Genomic DNA, 20,507 nt, shown 5'->3' with positions numbered 1-20,507 from the left:
ACTACTTCTAATAGTCAAGAAGTCTAATCTAAACTACACACACTGAAAGAAAAGTATTATAAAGTCATTTATTGTGTGTGCAGCCCTATTTACCAAAATGTAAGCTTTTATTTGGCATTGAAAAGTAAAACTTTTACTTTCACAGTTGTTCAAAACCATGTTCTCTCTTCATTAAGTTAAGGTTTGCCCCTAGTTTCAAAATCTGAAAGATGGTATTTGAGAATTATACCTACTTTTTGCTGGCATCAAGTCATGCTATAACTGAAATAAACCATAAATATTTAAATATCAACTTTTTCTCTTCTTGGATGGGACAATGGAGAAGAAATGTACACTGAGGAGAGCTTCACCACATGCTTATTGTTTATGACAGTTCATTTTGGTACTGCACAAAAATAATCTTCAAGAAAGTGTTCAAAATCTTCAATCCAAAATTCTTAACTAGAATCAGACAGTTAAAAGAGTGGTTTCTGAAGCAAGAAGTCAAGTGGAACCACAGGTGCCTTACTGAGCCCAGTGTGCTTGATGGAGTCTACCTGGGCAGCAATAAAGAGAAATGACACTGGGGTCACAGGATCCTATTTTGAGCCCGCATGAGAGACATGCCAGGGAGACGCCTGTTTTGTGGCGTGTGATGCCCTTTACCACTTCATATCAAGCCTTGAATTATTTTGAAGGTTAGAATATTTCAGCTGAGGTGCAATGCGTGTGACGAATTTACTGGAATAACATCATCCTGAGTCAACTCTGGCAGTCCACTTATCTATGTCTTTTCCCTATAGATTCAACTAGAAGGAAGAAAATAATCTTTACTTCTTCCTGGACCTGCTGTTCCAGCACTCTTGTGTCACCCTATTGCAAATGCCAGTGCCTGTGGGTCAGTACTGGGTGTAATTCACAGAACAATTTAGCATCTTTCATTTAAACCTAGTTACTTGCTCTGTGGCCACTTACATTTGCTGTAATGTATCCTGAGAACTGGATCATTATTTGCATAGATGACTGAAGATACTACCATGGTCAAATGCGACTTCCTTTATCCTGGACACATCATACCTCCACATGTCCTAAATATTTATATGAGGAAATGAAAGAATATTCTGCTATTGGTAAGCCTATACTTTCTTTGGGAAGATGTTGCTTTCTCAGAAAGCATTTCAGCATGAGGCTTAGGTCTGTATCTTATAAAAAGAACAACAGATTTTTAAACTATTAGAAAGAAACTAAGGTGGAATTGTCATTGTCTCTAACATAGGTCCTTCTAGAAAAGATACTGCTCCAACAAGTACCTGTCAGGGGTTTTATGAATGTTCAGTAGCTGTTCCAAAGGAGCACAATCCATCAAATTTTTCTCCTAACGGTTCATACAAGCCCTGCTGCTCTCACAGTTACTTCACCTGGATAGCAGCAATAAGATAATCAGTTCAGTGGATTATCACATGAATCAGAGTAGATTTGATATAAGTTTATAATTGATGTGCCTTAATAGAGTCATTAATTTTCCCAGCTCAAGCAAGCTGATGGAATGGAAAAGTTCTCATTTGGAAATACACAAAATACACTTGAGTACCTGGATGGCTCAAAAATCTTTACACCCATACTCAAAGAAGCCTAGCATTGAGGATTTAAAATTATATCTTAATTTTTATTAGAAGTGATTAACATTGAGCTTAGAAACTAAGCAGTAAGAAGAGAAAAACATTTTTCACTTCAGTCCACAACAAAAGGTAATCCTTATTTAAAAGCCTGCCTTTAAGTTCACAAGCCAATTTCATAACTATATGAGGTACTGGTAGTTACAAAGACAGATACAACTGACTTTGCTTTTATAGCCAACAATCCTCAACAAAGGAAAACTTTCACAAGGAGCTATTTCACTGCACTGATGAAACGATGTGTCAGAAAAAACTTCGCATCTTATCAGACTAAGGTAAAACTTATCTCAAAACACAACATATCCTCAAAAATCCAGGAAAACAAGAAATGGAACTAAAAATGCCTTGGCCAACAGTCTCGCTAGCTGAATCAATTTCTTATGCACAAGAGGAAAGTAAAAGTTTAAATAATGCTATTTGGCAAGAGTTTTTATATTTAAACATGCACACAAACATATGAGAAGGGATTTCCCACAACAGAAATGGTAGCAGCTGTCTCTAAGGTTGAGTCTCTACCTATTATAGTGGTGAAGAGAGAAATCATTAATAAAAGACCCACTGATGCTGAGTGGACATTTAAATTCAGACTGTGTCATTATAGATTAGATTTTACTATCTCAATTTCAACAACCGCAAAAGGATTAAAGACAATAAGAATGACAGCGCATTTTCTTGTGCATTTTAATTACAAAGTAAAGTACATGCCATCATCAGTAGCAATTAAAAAAAAAAAGTAGGATGGAAAGTCCTTCTTGAAGCAGTTTCTTAATGTACTTGGTTGGACTGTACAGTAACTTACTATATCACTTATTTATAAACTGTTCTTTTTAGCTTTTTTTTAAACATTAAATACAAATTAATGGAAGCTGATTGCCATACATTTAGAATATCAAATGGTCCCTGATTTCACCATAAATTTCAGTGCATACTTAATTTTCAGCATTTGTCTAGACCTTTATTTAACAAGAGTCAATTATAACCCAATTATGAGTCCTCTGTAATTATTGCCTGAAATACTGCTGGATTTCTATTGAAGGCAAAAGAAAATACTTCTGATCTGTACAAATACTTAAAGACTATAAAAAGTGTTACCTTTGACTTGTTTGTTTACTTTTGTAAGGTACACATTGACAGGTTTTTCCACAGAATTCATCAGTGCAGCATTTCTGCGCTCTGCACAACACTGAGGTGTGTGCAGTCCAACTGCAGAAGGCAACCTGATCAGCAGCATGTGATAAAGAGGAAAGCAAAGGAAAGGAAGAAAAAGCTGCAGCTGTTGAACTCTAGCATGAACTTGTTCTTCTCCCAGAGCCACTTTGCAACATGACTACGCTCTATTTGTTGGCTTTCCCTTTACATTTTTACACGTATATGTGTCTACAATGTCCCCAAGAACAACACTTTGAGGTTTCTGATGCAGGTATATACCTTCATGAGTTCATTTACAGTACTTAGCATCTAGGAAATTAAAAAACCCGAACCAACCAGTGGTTGATGTGATTTTTTTTTTTAATGGACCAGGTCAAATGTCTCCAAGTATCTATATTTATTTGAATTAAGACTCCTGGGTGAGTGTCTGCAGAAATTTGTATGATGCTTGTGTTTTATAAATGACATAGAAATGAGTCAGACTGTTAAAGCCTGCTATAGTATTAATACTTGAAAATACTTAGCAGATAGTTTACTAGAGTTTTCTGCAACAAATAAAAGGCACGAGTTACCCTCACAAACCAAAATAGCACACAAAAGATTCATATATCAATAGCATTGATATATTATTTTTCCACTTCCAACTCAGCAGCATTGATTGTCATCTATAATCGTCTTCCCATGAGACTTGTGCTCAATCACAGTAGGATAAAACTGGAGAAAGGGGGAGTGAGAGGCAGCAGCAATTTCTGCAAAAAATGCTAAGAGCTACTTATTTCAGGATGAACCAATAATCACTCCCCCCATTTTTGATTCCTACTTACTTATTTCTATTTTGTTGTCCCCAAATACTAAAAGGAAATATTCCTAGAGAGGTAGACTTCCTAGTCTTCATGCAATAACACAATGCCACTGTTCCTGCAGGTGGCACTTCAAGTCCCAGCTCAAAAAACTAATTGAACACATATTCCAAATATTCTCCTCTGCTACAGATCTGTACTTAAGCATCATGTATACTGTGATCAAATCTCAAAAGTCCTGACTTCTGCTTTTGCTTTGTAACCACTATATGTTCTCTACTCCAATACATACAGGATATAGTCTTTCCACAAAGTCAATGGGAGTTCGGTCGTCAACTTTCATGAAATCAGGAATTGACCCATAATGTTTTATAAAACAACAAAAAGGAATGTATTTATGGTTTTATTATTATCCCTAATAAGGAAACAAGGAGAAAGAAAACACAGTACGTGGTCTAGTCTATATGCACATGTGTTACTTGTATTAATATCAATGGGATTTAAAAGTGCATATGGAGAGGATAAGCTATATCCCTATGTGTTCAGCCATATGCTTAAGGAAGCTCCCCAAATGCTTGTAAATATGATCATGCTTTCTAACATAGTATGTATTTATTTGAAAAATGTTAAATCTCTAAGCCCTACTTTCCAGTCCATTAAAGCCTCAAATAATTGTTTATTTCCAGCTTAAAGTTACTCTCTTTTTTACCCATTAAAATGCTGCCTGTAACCACATTTCCACAATATTCAGGGAATTAGAGAATTGATAATAACTTTCCCATTATCCGAAGGGGTACCTCTCCAGGAAGAGAAATACTCAAGATGAACTATATTTTAGCAAGGAATTCTTTCCAGAAGATTTTGGTACAGGCCCAAATTGTGTAGCTGAAAGGTCTGGAATGCTACTTACACAACAAACATGTGTTTGTGCTGTAGACCTTGGACAACTAAATTCCTTCTGGAGGCCAAAGGCCTTGAAAGCTAGTCATTCTTCTGCATAGACTTGTTCTCATTTCCTTTTTGCTGTTAAAGGTTTGAACACAGGACAAGGGCCTGACCCCCTAGGCACAAGAGGGTTATTCTGGATTACCCTTACAGAAGAAGACATCAGCATTCATCCCATGATTTATGATCTGGTGCAAGCCGTCTTGGAATGAGATAGCCAAAGCATTTATGGAATATCCAATGCCTGTTAGCAAATTACGCTCATTATCTTCCTGCAACCAATCAGTTTATTTGGCTTATTTTTTACTTCCTTTCAGTTGAGACTTGGTAACTGCCTTTATGAATACTCTTGAATATAGTTTTATCCATTAAAAAGATGATTGGGATGGTTTAGTGCATTAAATGCTTCAACGAATGTTGTAGCCACAAATATAAACCAATATTCATGGAGACATAGTCATGACATTCATGGTGCCTGTATCACACTACATACAAATGCAGCACAGAACCAAAAGCCAACTTTATTGTAGCCAGCTGCCAAAACTCACCTTCTTCCCTTACTTGATGGAACTCTTTTGATGCCAAGGCAATATGGCTGTTTTCCCTATTTTAATATAAGCCAGAGCAAAAATTTACATTCTGGTATTACAATTTTGTTTTCTTGCTGTTTCTTTTTGATTGTAAACAACATTTGAAAACTCAGCCTTTATTTCACCTTTTAAATCTCAATTTACAATAAAAATTCCAAATCAGACTTTTCCTAATGAAGTACTTGCTTTGTAATACAGAAAAACAAAACAAGCAGTCATCATTTTTTTAAAATACATCAATGGATGGTGAAGCCAAATCCGGTTTCCCAGCAAGGAATTATTAAAAGACAGAAATAGTCCAATGACCACAGGAAATCTTTAAGCACCAAAATGGGGACAAAAGTCTCCTGGGGAAAAGACAATATTTCCTACATGGTCATTCATGTCTCCTTGTAATACAATACAGTGGTATTGTTTATTTGTCTGCTTAAGTAGATGCATAGAATAAAATTAGAAACAAATCCTGAGTACAAAAACATTTCAAACGCTAGATGCAGGCACATGTGCTGCAGTACCTGCTGTCACAACTATGTTGTGATGCTTCTTTGTAATGTATAACCAGCTAGACCTTTGATCATTAATATAGACATCATTCTTGCCTTGTTACAATAAAGGCCACCAACCTCCAGCAGGATCTTTGACTTCAGGTCATACTGCAACTTGCTGCAATCTTAATACTGGTCATAAAATTTGTCAAAACAATCGAAGAAAAACTCTAAATAGATTCACTTTATTAGTCAGCCACCTCCCCCAAGGAATTCAGTCAAGGAATGTAAACCCAAAGATTTATTTTTCTGTTCAGGTCATGCCTGGGGTAGACTGCTGCGTTACTAAATTCTCTAGTTTGAAAACAAGAGCAAGAAAACTTAACAGGCCTCAATAAACAGAACCTTGTTGAGATAGCCCTCTGTGGACCATGACCTGAAGTTACAGCAACAAGCATTATCCCCACCACAAAGATGGTTCACAAAAAGACACGTGGTCCACAGCTTACCTCAACGTAGTCCCTGGCATGGCCCCAGTCTCTCTTGGCATCCAGATTACCCAGGCTGAAACAATCCAGCTGTCCAAGGTGAATTTTTGCTACTGATCGGCTAATTTTTCGAGTAACAAAGTTAGCCCCTGGAATAGAAATAAAAGGTAGTATCAGCATAGTCACAATGGCAGATAACTGGACAGAATGAATGCCTTGTATGTACCAGTATATGGTACTTTCAGTCTTCATTCACAATTCTTACACCACCTAGACCCATGCCATTTTTTATCTTTTGAGTAGGCTAAGAAGCTTCCAGTGCAAGTGTCACATTAGCTGCATTTTCACAGCAAACATCTTTCTTTGTGGGACTTCTTAAGCATTCCTAATTTGCTGCCTCAGTATTCAGTCCAGGCATAAAGCCAAAGAAAATCATTTGGAATGTCAGTTCTTAAACACAAAATGCAAAAGGTTACATAAAGAAGACAGGCATCTTAGACCACCCTCAAGTTTTTTGTTGCTAATTCTTTTTCCATTTTTTTTAAGGAATTCAAGTATCAAAATAAATAAATTTATTAATAAAAAATTTGAGACTATATATTCTCCAAAGGACTGTAGGGGTGAAATGCATTTCACTTTTTAGTTAGTTGAGATTCTTTGTCCTCCAGGTTCAGTGAGATCATGAAAATGTAATTTCAACTTCATCAGCTGAAGGCCACACATTATTTGATAGTATTTCTGTATTTTGTTCACTGTATTGCTATAGCAATTTTGTGCACCCATTTCTTCTCCCTGGAGAGTTGTTTTAAATAATACTGTTTCTAATTATTTTTGTATCTTGATTTTTAGATTATGATGGCTGTGATTCTAAAATACGCTCAACAGTCTCCTCAAAAGCAGAGGGATTTGAATTTAGACCATGATTCCAGGCTAAACAAGCCCAATGACATTTGCCCACTAATGGGCCACAAAAATTAAAATTTCATGCCTTTTAAATAGCTAAAAAAAATAAATAAATTATTGACTGGTGGCAGATGATACCTCATCCCAATGGAAAGCAGGACAGTTAGTGAAAACAACTGCACTTGTAAAATGCTCTTAGCAAGTTTCAAAATTCCTAAGTAGTGCAGCTTGTAAATTCAATGCATGTATGGATTCTTTTCATTATGGATCTCTGCTTTTGGGATATACATCTAGTTTTTCTCAGTTTCCTGTCAAACTAACAAAAAGATGCTGAAAAATTATTAAATAATATGAAGCGTCTTTTTTTAGAGTACTGTTTTTCCCTGTAAAGTCAAGAGCAGGACAGCACCTTTTAGTGTTGTTTGACTCTGCCAAAAGTAAAAAAAAAAACCGAAACAACCAACAGATTTCACCTATAAGAACCATATAGATTGAAGCAACTAAATAATTCAGACCTTACCACAGGATAAAGATACAATTTTAATTTTCTGTCAACTAATTGACATGTTGAGCTAATTGGAATTCCAGTTATTAGCCATTTAAAATATATTCATAGTAGGCAATTGTTTTTTAAAGCATGAAAGTCATGATTTCTGTCTTTCCTGAAAGAATGTAGATATGTAAAGGAAGCTTACAAAAGAGTGTGATTTGCAAAATTTCAGAAACAAAATATATTGGGGAATCTTCTTTTTATAGCAATATTCCTTAAAAAATTCAACAAATAAGTCTGCAGGATGAAAGCCCAAGCCCTTCTTTCAGACTTCTCCCTGCATACTTAACAGAAGAGTTATGATTATTCTGAAGATAAACCAGCACAAACCACAGGACCGACACTGTGACTCTGCTATTGAAATTTCTGAAAGCAAGGTACTGTGGTTCCCCTGTTCCTGTCTCGATGGGGTTGCAGAGGGAGTGGAATTCTGGCTTAACAAAACCAGTGACAGAGTCTCTTTGGCTTAGTCAGACTGGCACTTCTCCAAAGTTTGTTTTCATTTATTGTATTATCAAAGTGCTTTGAGTCCTTCATACAGATTATTACTATTTAATTAAAAAAAGCATCAAACTATTACGGAAACTTATTAGGAATAGCTCTGAAACTTCCTAACCTTCTGCACTCAAATAATTTCAGTCAGCATTATTATGCAGTAAATAATAGTTGAAGGAGCAGCTTTGTTTTCTAGGATAAAGTATATGGCTTTATGTTCCACACTGCAACTGATAATAAGCAAAACTGGCCACTTTCAACACTACATTCCCATTTGCATTAAAAGCAGTGGGAGTTCTAGCCATCATCTGCAGTTCTACTGTCAACCTTCATGATGAATGAACATCACCTTTCATTTTGGAGTAACTGTTTTCTTAGCATAAAAAGAAGAAAAAGCTATTACGTTCTGTGTGTGTGAGAGAACATTTATGCTATCCACTTAACTTGAAATGTATGAAAGATACTACACAAGAAAAAGCAGATTTGTCTAGCACAACACAGCATATTCTCATAACTTCCATCTTCTTGCAAAGTCACTGATAACTGGAGAGAAATCTTCAAAGATCTTCTAAAAGCAAAATCCAAATATTCCTCAAAAGGGTGAATTGAAGAATTAGAGAGCATAACAGTGAAAGCCAAAAATCTTTATTTTCCAGAAATATTTCACTAAGGGTTCAACAACATTATAACAATCCTCTTCTTGGAAATGCCCCAGCATTAAAGCGCTGGAAGAAAACCCTGCTACTATTCATCCTGAAAAATGTGATTAGATTTTTTTTTTCATGCAACCAATGACTGAATGGCACATTTTAGAAGCATTCAAATTATATGATTCATAAATAATGCTAAAATACTGATTCTCTTCAAACACAGTATCTTAAAATATCCCATTATGCTTATGTTCGATCCCATGCCATTAAATGCACATCATAACTAGAATTTAAGCCAATGCCCATTGAAGTAATTCAGAATAGTTAAGGCTATGTCAGCATTTCCATCATAATGCCCTGTCCTAGGGGTTTGCAATCAGGCTGTAAAATCTTGCCTTGGCGTGAAACTTGGCAGACATAATGTCTCTTTCCTCAGGAATGATTCTATCTAAAAGGCCTATGCATAGTGCTGCAGATACCCTTATACAACTGAATACAGAGTACCTTTTGAAACACAGAACTGGTTAGCTTCCTTCTTCCTCAGCAGGTTTCGAGGACTTGCTAATGTTGAACCTGCAAGAGCATTTTCCTCAGAGTGGCCAGTTAGTGCCAGCAAGGGTATCAACAGAGCTGGTGTGTTAACCACTTTGACTTTCATGTTGATTTTCATCAGATTAGGATGATGCAACAGCAAAAATGACATCAGCTACCAGAGCTGACCAAGACCTACTTTATTATGCTACTAATAATAATAATTCACATGGAAATGTGCAAGAGAAACTAGCTTAGATTGGTGGAGAAGAGAGATGTTGAGTCCTGCATTTGTTGCCTGCCTTTGTACTGTTTCCACAGTTCAGAGGCTTTGCAAAACCCACCTCAATGCTCACACCTAGTACAAATGAGCATGGTGTGGTCAAAACTCTATTAAATGTGTGATGTATTTGTTACTTATTCAAACACTTTTTCAAAATGTGTGAGGATGGAACTCTTTCTGGGAGTTCACTATCCTACAGCAATCAAGAGAAGAGTTATTCCTGCTCCCTCTATAGTGCCAAGCATGCTGGGCTAACAGCTTTGTGTAGTTATCTATAAGGCAAATACATCCAAATCATGATGGGCCATGCTATGATCTGGTTTGTATTGCTACTGACAGCACTGTAATTGCTGTATAGCAACAGCAGAGATCTGGCCAGATGTTGTAAAGGATGCTTTAGTGTGTCTGCACATTTCAGCAGTTCCATACAGCCTTGTTTTAGCAGTGCCTGACAAGTTTTTATATTTTAAAAGAGGCCTTAAACATGAGTTTTCATTATATTAATAGCTCATTCAGGAAGCCTGGGCATTAGCTTAGATTTGTTTTCAAAACCCAAGCCCTCCCTCTGAGATCATTAGCATTCCAATAGGAACGATAAGGTCTGATTTACAAACCTGATTTATCCTAGATAGGATTTTAAGTAAGGATTCTTCATCAAGAAGACCTAATCTGTAAAACATATAACTTGTCAGCAAACCACTATAGGAACAATACTACAGTGAAAAGAAATATCACAGGTATAATGCAATAGCTTCAGCTCTCCAGCCCAGGCCTGTTGCCTGCTGCACTGTCTGGCTCAGGGTGGAAAATAGCTTACACAGCTCATCCCTCCACGAGGGACACTGCCTACATCTGGCAAAGTTACAGTTTTGAAAGCTGGACATGTCTCTCAACAGCACATATTTAAAGCTTTAGGAACTATGCTCTCAATGCACCTACAGCTCCAAAGCTAGATGCCCCGAGACAAAAAAAAACCCAGGTCTCTTCATAGGTACCCCATTCTTTTTATCAGCACTAGGATTTCACCCTTTGTGTATCATCAGAAAACTGGCTGTTTGAAGTAGGTGCTATCTCTAGAATCTGCGGTGTGTAAGAGACAGCCAAATGGATGAAGCAGCTTTAAAAGACACTGCTATGATAACTATTTTTTTGAGAACCCTCATTTCCCAAGCTCTCAAGGCTACATAAAAAACTCAACAGATGACAAAAATGTGGTCTTAGGAAGTCTGCTATCCCTGTATAACACTAGTTGTTTTATGCATAAGAAAATCCATCATTAACCCTAGTAATATCATGGAGTAACAATCAGTCTGACAGCATTTAATGGTAATACTTACGTATCAGCTGAAATGCAGTCCTAGCACAGTCTATCAGGTTGCCATAACATCTTTGTCTTTGTTTTGCATAAAATATGATAAAAATGTTTCTGTCTCTAAAGGTGCTGGCACAAGAAAAAGGTTAGTTTTCTTGTTTGGTTTCTTTTTTTTTCCTTCAAGTTTCTACAGTGTTGGCATAGATTCTAGTGGAAGCCTAACATGTTCAAACACATTGCGTACCCAGTGCTTCTACTAAACCAAAAGAACATATTTCTTTTAACATACATATGTTGTAAATGACACATTTAATGAGATCATTAAAATGTTTTGATTGCCTGAAAGTCCACACTGCTCATAATTTCCATTCTATGAGCAGCTTTTCCATTTTTGTCACAAGTTGAAATTAAAAAACAAAGCAACACTCAATTTTTCTAAGAAAAGAAGTCCAGTTTCCTTTACCTTATACTGCTGAAAGTCAGTATCAACTATTCTGAAGTCAATGGAGTTATGTTAATGTAAACCAGATAAAAATCAAGTTAGAGATCTTTAAGTTACCCTTCCATATTTTTGGTTTACATGCAATTTTCAACTGTATTTTGATCAAAACAACTGACAGTGTACTGCATTTTGGTAAAACTACTAAAGCAGATGGTGTATGCTAACAGTCATATAATTTGTGACTCCGTTCTCAATTTTAAATAACAAGCTGTTCTCACAACAACAATCATACAAAGTAGAAACGTAACTGGAAATAAAGGAAAAAAATTACTGTTAAAGGTGTTTTTTTTTTCTTTTCCAGCTCTTCATAATATCCTGCAAATTTTACAAAGCAAGTACAGTTACATTTGGATGAGTTTGCCAAGAAGTCCACAATCAGATTTTTTCAAAATGAAATATATATATGAAATAAGGGTGATATGATTCATAAGCAAATCATTGTGAAGTCATGCACTGCATGGGAAACATCTTCCTGACCTGAGCAATAAATCATTTTATTTCCTGAAACATGACAGAGTCAGCTTTAATCCTTACATTTTAATCCTGTATAGCATAGCTGGAAATACTTTTCTTCATCATAATATTTCCATCTCTTTCTCTGTCCTTTAAAATAGCAATAGTACCTTATATGATAGCAGGTTTCTCAGATTTTTAATACATTTGCAATGTTTTTCAGATGTTTTCAGTTTATGTACCCCCAACCATTTTCCATGGAAACATGAGAGATCTAAACAGGAAAGATAAAGCTACTGATAATAGGCTTGCTACTAAAGATTATTCTTTATCAACTCTGTGGGAAATAATCACGTAACAATAAAATTCACAGATCATGGATTAAAAGCAACAGTCCAATAATATGAGGATAAAATTGTCCCTTCTTACAAAGTAATCTTCATTTGGTATTACTTTAAAAAGTGTGATATCAATAAAATGAAGTGCTACTGTTTCCTTTAAATATTGCTAACAGAGACATTAATTGGCATATCAATTAAATTATTTCTTTTTATAAAATATTGACACACAATGCAGAAACTGAAATGTGTTAAGTCTGCTTGGCCTCATTTTCCATTTGCACCACACTTTTCAATGGAATTCCTTGGGTAATGGAAAATATACTATTACCTGTATTTTAAAAGTGAGGAGATTGAGGCAGAAAGGTAAAGGCATGCAGAAGTAGGAAACATGAGGAGCAGGAGGGCAGCACACTGGAGTGGGTTGAGCATCTTCAGTCCAGGAGCACCTCTGCTCCTGACATCTACTTGCATGCTGAGAGCATTTGGAGAGCTGAAGGCATCAGGAGGTTGCATGAACTAGGCATGGAGGGAGCAAAAAATAATGATTTCTATATTCTAAGGGGAAAATATGAGTGAGGAATGGCAGAGTACAGAGACTGGAAGGGAACACAGCAAATGGAGACTCTTCCCCCATGGTCAGAAAGATAGCATGAAGCTTACTTGGAGGAGCAACTAGTAAGCCCTGTAAAAGACGGTCATGAAAATAGGATGAGAGAGTAGGTGGCATTTATCACAGCACAGCAGAGCCATGCTTCCCTGTGATTCAGTGGAGCTAACCCTACACTGGGGATCTGTCATCGGGGCTTTAAACTCTTCATGACTGTTCTGCACCTCCCAAAGAACAATGACAGGATGATTTCTATGACTACACACCAGCAGTTCTCTAAGGTGACTGAAAAAATGATGTTTAATTAGCAGACAATCTGCACGTGTAATGCGTAACACAAAGCCATTCAATTTCACACTCAAAACACCTTTATTCAGGACTAATTATACATCTCAGATCTATTACATGGGCCTTTTTAAAAGGACAGGGTGGCATACCAGCAATAACTGCTGGGCAAAAGGCGCTATTTTAGTATATTTCCTCCACATAATTTTTCTTAAAGTATTTTCCTCTCAGGAACTGTACACTGAACAGGAAAAGGTGAGGCATCAAAGATTCTTATAAAGGAAAACCCAAACATTAATACTGAAAACAATATGTAAAAGTGTTATTCCTGTTACCAAGTTTATGATGTTAATGGCACTTACATAAACAGAGCTGTGTTTCGCTTACAGAAAACTTAACCTTTTGCTCCAAACTATTCACTTTGATTTCATAATCGCAGTTTATATACACTACATCGTAAAACAAAGGTAAATGTCTTTAGCTCTTTAGCCACTCTGATTTGTTAACACTCTTTTAAGCTATGCTTCTTAAATTGTACAACTACCTCTCATTTAAGCTGTCACAGAGCTAGACAAGCCCATGCATGTGTGAGTTATGGGTAAGCATGAATGTGCTTGCCCATCAGCACAGACTCTTTATATTCCTTAAGCATGTGTAAACAATTGGAGTTAAGTACATGTTTTGCTGAATTGGTGCTATAACAGCTAGGAACAAAAAAAAAAGTAGCAGCTGCACAAAATGGAAATATCATGCAGTACAAGACAACTTGAAGAAAAACAAATTTAAATTCATCTTGTTAAATACCTTTCAAAGTTCAGACATCTGTGCCCTTAAATTTAGCACCCTTTCCCTTTCTTGCTGTCTTTCCCCTCCTCCATCCTCTCAGCAACCAGTAGCACATCAAAAAAGGTGCTGTTTGATGGTACAAGCTGAGACATTCAGATTTTACCCTAGCACTCCCTAGCACTCCCTTGAGATGAAGCAGGCAAGGCTTTTAATCTTACCTGGTGACACATGACTGACTAATACAGTTTCTTGGACCTTCTGACCTCTGAGGGACTAAGTCTGGCTGGTCTCTCAACCCCTCCAGGTGGCTGGGACATCAGCCTGTGGTAGGTCACAGTACAATCAAAGTCTTGCACAGATCTGTGCCTTTCTGCACACCCATCTTAGTGCTAACTTTAAATGTGTACATTTGTGAGTATAAAATGTGTAATTTCACTTCAAGTCAGGGATAAAAGAACTTTTAATTCTGCTGAAGGCAAAAGACTGTAATAAGAACTAGCCTTAAAACCAATCACAGTGGCATACAACTTTGCTGAATCAGTGCTGATGTATTTTCTTGGAGAGAGAAAAATTGTCTAGCTACAGCCAAATAACTTACTTGAAGCTTTGCCTCCCACACAAAGTAATAAGCAGTCCTAGATGGGTTTGACACTTATACAGTATAACTCAAGACGTTCGTAAATCCATGTACCTCCCTTTGGAGCTTGGTTGCTCAACTGTTTTTCTCTTAGGACTTCTGGTTAGCTTTGCGACAGTGGTAGTCCTCCAGGGACCCTTTAGTCCCTCAGTACATCATTTGGTAAATGCATTTAAATTTTCATAAACTGCCTCTGCTACAGGAATCCTGGAGCCACCAAGAGGGGTCCTGAAACACAGCTGAACTGCATTTCCAGAGAGCTGGGAAGACCAATTGGTGAAGAACTCATTAAGAAGTAGGAAAGTGGAGACTAGTGAGAGCCGGAGGGAAAGAGAAAAAGAAATCTCAGCTTCTGCAAACACAGGCAGCATATTTTCTTCTAGTACTTCAACAGGGCACATAAAATGCAAAGTGCTACATTTCTTTCCATCTTCTGTTACGAATAATTAGATTCTCAGCTAGGATGTGGTGAGAAGTTCATCTCCAACACCAGTAACGATCCCAACAATTAAATGCTCAAATTAATTGTGATGTACTATCAGTATAAAGCTGAATTGTTCCAGCTACATAACCCCTTCAGAATCATAACAGGTTTGATTACTAATCAAGTAAAGGCACAGCTCTGACAGAAGAGTCAATAAAAATCTTCACACTGTGTGCTGTTGTGTGTAATAAAGCTGGTGTGTGACCAGGGATATGAAATCAGCTCACAGTGCTTTCAGCCCCCTCTGCTTGCCCCAGCTGTCTGCATTTCCCGAACTCTGGTTTTGAACAGGGACAACTGGGGCTGCTGGTGAGAGAACAGGACAACACTGGAAGTCATTATCTTGGATAAAACCAAAAGAATGTAAAACCCTCAAATGTAGATTTTAACAACAAACCCCTTGAAACAGGTTTCAAAGTAACTGGGGGGGATGGGACACAACACACGGATAGATCCAACCCTACAGTTTAAGAAGAGAATAGGAGGGAAAGGCTGTAAATACACCAGGAAGACTGCAAGTCAACAAAGACAGTATGTTCATTTTGCTCATGAAAGACTTGGATATGTTTGGCTTTGCTGTGTTGACCTCCTGTATTCAGAGAGCCCACAAAAACACTATTTCACCTAGCTGTGGTTACTGCTGGTTGCTTAAACTTCCCATGAAAAGTAATGTCCTTATTTCAGAGCAGACCACGATCACTCTCAGAGGACCCTGAAGTTAAGCAAGGGTGCTCTGGCTTCCACCCCCAGAGCCGAAACTGGAAATGACACCAGGCAGAGGAGCAGCTCTCCCACAGGCAGAAAAGATATGTCAGGAGGTTGCATAAAAACCATTGCTGGGATCAAACCTCCTTCTGCAACAAACCCTGGGTATGTTGCTAGTTTTCATTTTAAAATGAAAAAGGCACCAAGGCAAAGAAACGGGCACTGTTATTGACTGAGAAAATCACTTGAACACAGGAAAACAGTAAAATTACAGCAGCATTTTGAAATGTACATACATTTCAATGAATATTTAATTTTCCTAACATTGCCACTGAAAATGAATCCCACTCCTGCATTTTTTCCATGTGGGAATAGTGTTTCTGTAGTGTAATTAATAAATTGAATAAAAATAAATAAGCAGCTATAAACCCAGAGAACTCAGTTTTCTGGAAAGATGAATCAGTGCAGTTTCACTGAAGTTAGATGATTCAAATTTATTAAAAATAATCCAAAATTAAACATTTCACCATTAACATGCAAATTGTCACAAAAACTTTGCATAAGAAAATATGAAACAAAACATTTGGGATGTGATTAAATAGCAAAACCCAGAGTGCCTAACTAAAATGTCCATTTAATGCTGTTCAACCTGTCATGCTCACTGCTGTTTTAATAGCAGTATTTTTAAGAACACTCCTTCCTTTGTGGACTCCTGAAATTCATTGTTATCCTGTTTTTGTGATATTTCCCATTTAAGTTAGTTTACACTTCCTCTAGGAACAGAAGAGGCAGTCAGATCACCTGCTGTTCTGAGATGCCTGCAATGCTTCAGCACAATGGGGTGAAACCAGGACATAAAGTTAGGCAAATTCTGAATTTCCTGGCTTTGTATTTTTAGTGGGACCTTTCACATGATTTTCATATCCCCATAGGTAGCTGTGCATGCTCTCAGTAAAAACATACATGCACATGTATTCTGTACACGTTCAGGAGCAAAGCTGCAAATTCTAGCACTAGAAGTTAGGATTATGTGTGCCAGTGTTGTTTCGAATGTACAATGATACAGTTCCACAAAACATCTCTAGATTAATTACATACTGTATTTTTTTTTGCCTCATAGGGTTGTCCTCTGTGCAGCGAATAGACTTTCTCTGAGAGTAGAGACTACTGTCCTGTTAGAAACAGAGTGCAGGGGTCCTATGGAGTCCGAAGCTAAGCAAAGATAAAGAGCTGTAGAAAAAGAAATTATGGATTCACAATTCAGTCTGGTTAATGGAAAATAGCAATAACAGCCAGTTTCCTTCTGCAAATCTGAGAATGTCCTTAGAAAGTCACTTAAATCAAGGTTCTCCTTTAGTCACTGCTGCATATTCCTCTGTGTGCTTGACTACCAAGGCCTCAGATGCAAACAGACGAGAATTTTATCCGGAACATCAACCTATCAATCAATCAATGTAGACTTCTTTTCTTTTTTTTCTCCATGCCTTAGTTTCTCCCTCCAAAAATGGGCATAAGATGCAATGTTTTACAAGAAATTGAGAAAGTTAAGTATTTGTGAAACAGTAAGAGTGAAACACCCTGGAAGAATCAAAATGGGACAAAACCACCCTCAGTGCAAGGATTCAAGAGTGACCATGAAAAAGGCATGGAGTAAATCTGCTGCCAAAGAGCTCCTTTCTTGCTCTCTGTCCCCCAGAGACTGAACAGCTAGTCATTTCAATGAGAACTGTCTGTCCTGAGCAAGGAATAAGGAAGGGCTTTATCAGAACATACAGGCACAAGTCTGAGTCAAGTTTGTGGGAGCATCCTTCATTCAGTCATTACACAATTTTTGAGCTAATCAAGTTTGCAATGTTTCTTTTTCACTCCTTTCATAGTTTCCAGGATGTACTCATATTTACCACATTTCTTATGCCCAAATGTCTTTGGATGGTGAGGAAGACTAACTGCTGTGGCCACAGAATTCTTAAATTTCCTGGTGCAGTCTAGAACAAACTTCCAAAACTGGACAAAACTGAATTTTAACTAGCTTCCCAACACACACTGATAAATTCATCTCTCAAAGGGCAGTTTATCAAGGAGCTCGAGGAGCAGGGAGAAAAATTGCTGAAATTTAACCCTGAACCCCATGTGAACCCAGGGGTTGGGACTGCATATTTTCCACTGTCCTGCCATCTGCTGCTTCACTGCACATGGTAATCTTTGGCAACCCCACTGAGAGCTGCCTGGGCTTATGGCTCTGTTCAGACAGGGTGTAGAAAGAAAAGACACTGAGAATGTCATGGCTGACTGACCAGACTACTGAGATCAGAGAGATTATGCCTCATTTGCTCACCAAGCCCTGCCAAAAGCAACACCATTTAACTGCAGGTACTCAAAACCCAACAGGCATGTTTAAAGGAATTCTAGGCTTAAAAAAGGACCATTCATAATGTGCGTTTGTTGGGATACTGCAACTACCACCTTTTGGCAATTATTCAAGAGAGTTTTAAAAGAAAGTTTACAGTCCCCAGCATCTCAGGTACAAGTGAAATCTGGCAGAAAATATCATACCTAATTTACAGGACACACAGACCTGGATGATGACTCAATACAGCAATAAACTAAAGGGACCTAATAGCCCAGCAAACAGAGATAAACAGAGAAAAACCATAGCTGTTGTTTTAAAACAGCTACAGTCTGTTTATCTCCCAGCTGTGAAATGTTGCACAGTATGGGAGCATGAGGGCTTGATACTTATATGCATAACTTTCATATGTCATCTCATGACAAGGACCTCCTTGAGCTGCAGCCAAATCTACATTTGTTCCCCAGAGTACCCCCATAGGATTCAGATGCAGCAGGAGAAAAATCAGCTCTCAAACTCTGACTTCCCTTTACCGCACTTTTCTGAATAAGGGCCCTAACACTTTCAGTGATAAAGCACCAAATGATTACCCACAGAATTTACTATTTCAAAGTGATGACTGTAAAAGCTAAGGAGTATTTCAGAAGTGTCATAAAGCTGCTAAGGGATACCATCTAAGGGTGTTGGACCTGCAAGAAAATTATGGTACAATACAGAGTGGCTGTAGGATTTTAAATCATATCATTCTGACACTCACTACCTGTTACTAATATATCTTCCTCATCCTTTCTGCTTCTGCCAGAAGTACTACAAATGAAGATGTAATTGTATATGTGTCTACAACAACATCCTGCCCGATTTCTTCACTCAAATACTGATCTTGGAAATGACAGTCCCTTCTCTTATCTGCTTGGGAAAACAAAGGCACTTCAGTAAGATAAGCTTCTCCGGGGGCTGCAGAACTATGGTTGGCAGATGTCAAGATTGATAGATGTTCTTCTAATTGCAAAGGGACACTACAAAATTGTCCTCTGATCTGGAATAGACAGTTGCTGTCACCCTTTCTTCTTCCCTGCTGCTCTACTGCCTCCACTCTGTCTGCCTCACAGGGAGATTGGGAAAGAGAAAGAAAAAGCAATGTAGGAGAGAACGAACAGGCATCTTTTTCCTAGCTCCAGCTGTGTTGGAGCCAAGAGGCTCCATTGTTTTGACTGATTCCCCTGATCTTTGCATCTCATTTCATCCCTACTTGACAGAAGTGCACAGCAGAGGTGGGAACGGCCTGCAGACATGCACAGGGAGCTTCTGAAATCCTTACGCTGCTCACTCCTAGAAAGGAGCCTTCCCTCTGAGAGCTGGAGCCAAATAATCTTGACCCAACCTCTCATTAGTAGGCTCAACACACAGGTAACCCTCATGGCTCGCAAGGGAATTTTGCTAGTACTGAGCTTTGTAAACAAAAGGCAAGGCAGGAGCAACGTGTTAAAATCAGTATGGCAAAGACATCAAACATGATTTCCATAGAGGTTTTTTTTCTTGATACAAATGCATAACTTAAAAAAGAGCAGATCTGAAGTAAAAAGCTAGCCATTAACGCTCTCAGCTTAAACTTCTTTGCTGCTAAACTCCACTGAATCAGAGTTCCCCACTGCCACTCTCCTTGACTCATGACCTCGGTGACAGCCACGAAGCCAGGCAGAGCCACTTCATAAAATGTACTAAATGAAGCAACTTTTAATAATAACAAGGACTGGCAGGTAGCCATGGTAGAGCAGGAAAGACCTAGTAGGAATGTCCTGCAGCATAAAAGTCTCTGTTGTTCTCATTACTGCAAAGGAAGAAAATCTCTTTAAATACTTTTGATTCAAATGATCATTTGACAGCAACGACGGACAAGACAAATAGCTGTAAAACAAGGCAATTGGATTTCCTACCGCTACAATATCTTACTTGGCTCCCATGACACAATTTCTCTGTTATTCTGCCTTGCCATGGTAAAGTAAACTTACAGGCTACCCAGAAAACAGATGAGTGTAATCAGTCTTTTATAAATTATATCCCTTCACTCAGGGAAAGCAAATAACTTTGCCTGCTCTATAATAACTGTTTCTAATACTTCATTTATTCTTTAAATTGTTTATAAAACACTTCAAGAGAGGTCAAGACAAGAGGGCAATGATAATTGGAGATTAAGGAGACTCTCTAAGTATTTTGTGCCTGAGAGTAAATACTTTGGCAATTATGATGTTACAAGATAGATCTACTAAAAAAAATCAGCTTATTTATGATTTTCTTGAATACACATATTCTTTCATCTAAGAAAGAGTCCTCATTTTTCTGCAGTTATTTCAATTCAAATTTAAGCAGCTGCAGAATTGGCTGATATCATATTATGGGCAAATAACAACAGATTTAACCTGCTTTCATATGGAAGAAGCATAAAGGAACGAGATTAGCACAACCGGTCTTGCAAAGCTTTCCCCAAGTGTCCTGAGAAAGCAAGGGCTTTCCTCCTCAGAGACAG

The 20,507-nt window shown here is 37.7% G+C and overlaps 1 protein-coding gene across 1 annotated transcript in view; it reads right to left on the bottom strand.

Annotated features, from left to right (window-relative positions):
* Positions 1 to 20,507, bottom strand: part of GMDS (GDP-mannose 4,6-dehydratase) — a 413,709-nt gene that overhangs the window by 219,126 nt on the left and 174,076 nt on the right. The window contains exon 7 of the mRNA XM_031049754.2: positions 6,134 to 6,261. Coding sequence (XP_030905614.2) covers positions 6,134 to 6,261 — 128 coding nt within the window. The remainder of the gene's footprint in view (positions 1 to 6,133; positions 6,262 to 20,507) is intronic.

The sequence above is a fragment of the Melopsittacus undulatus genome, chromosome 1 (assembly GCF_012275295.1).
Source record: "Melopsittacus undulatus isolate bMelUnd1 chromosome 1, bMelUnd1.mat.Z, whole genome shotgun sequence".
NCBI lineage: Eukaryota > Metazoa > Chordata > Aves > Psittaciformes > Psittaculidae > Melopsittacus > Melopsittacus undulatus.
This window is presented reverse-complemented; position numbering and strand designations above follow the sequence as displayed.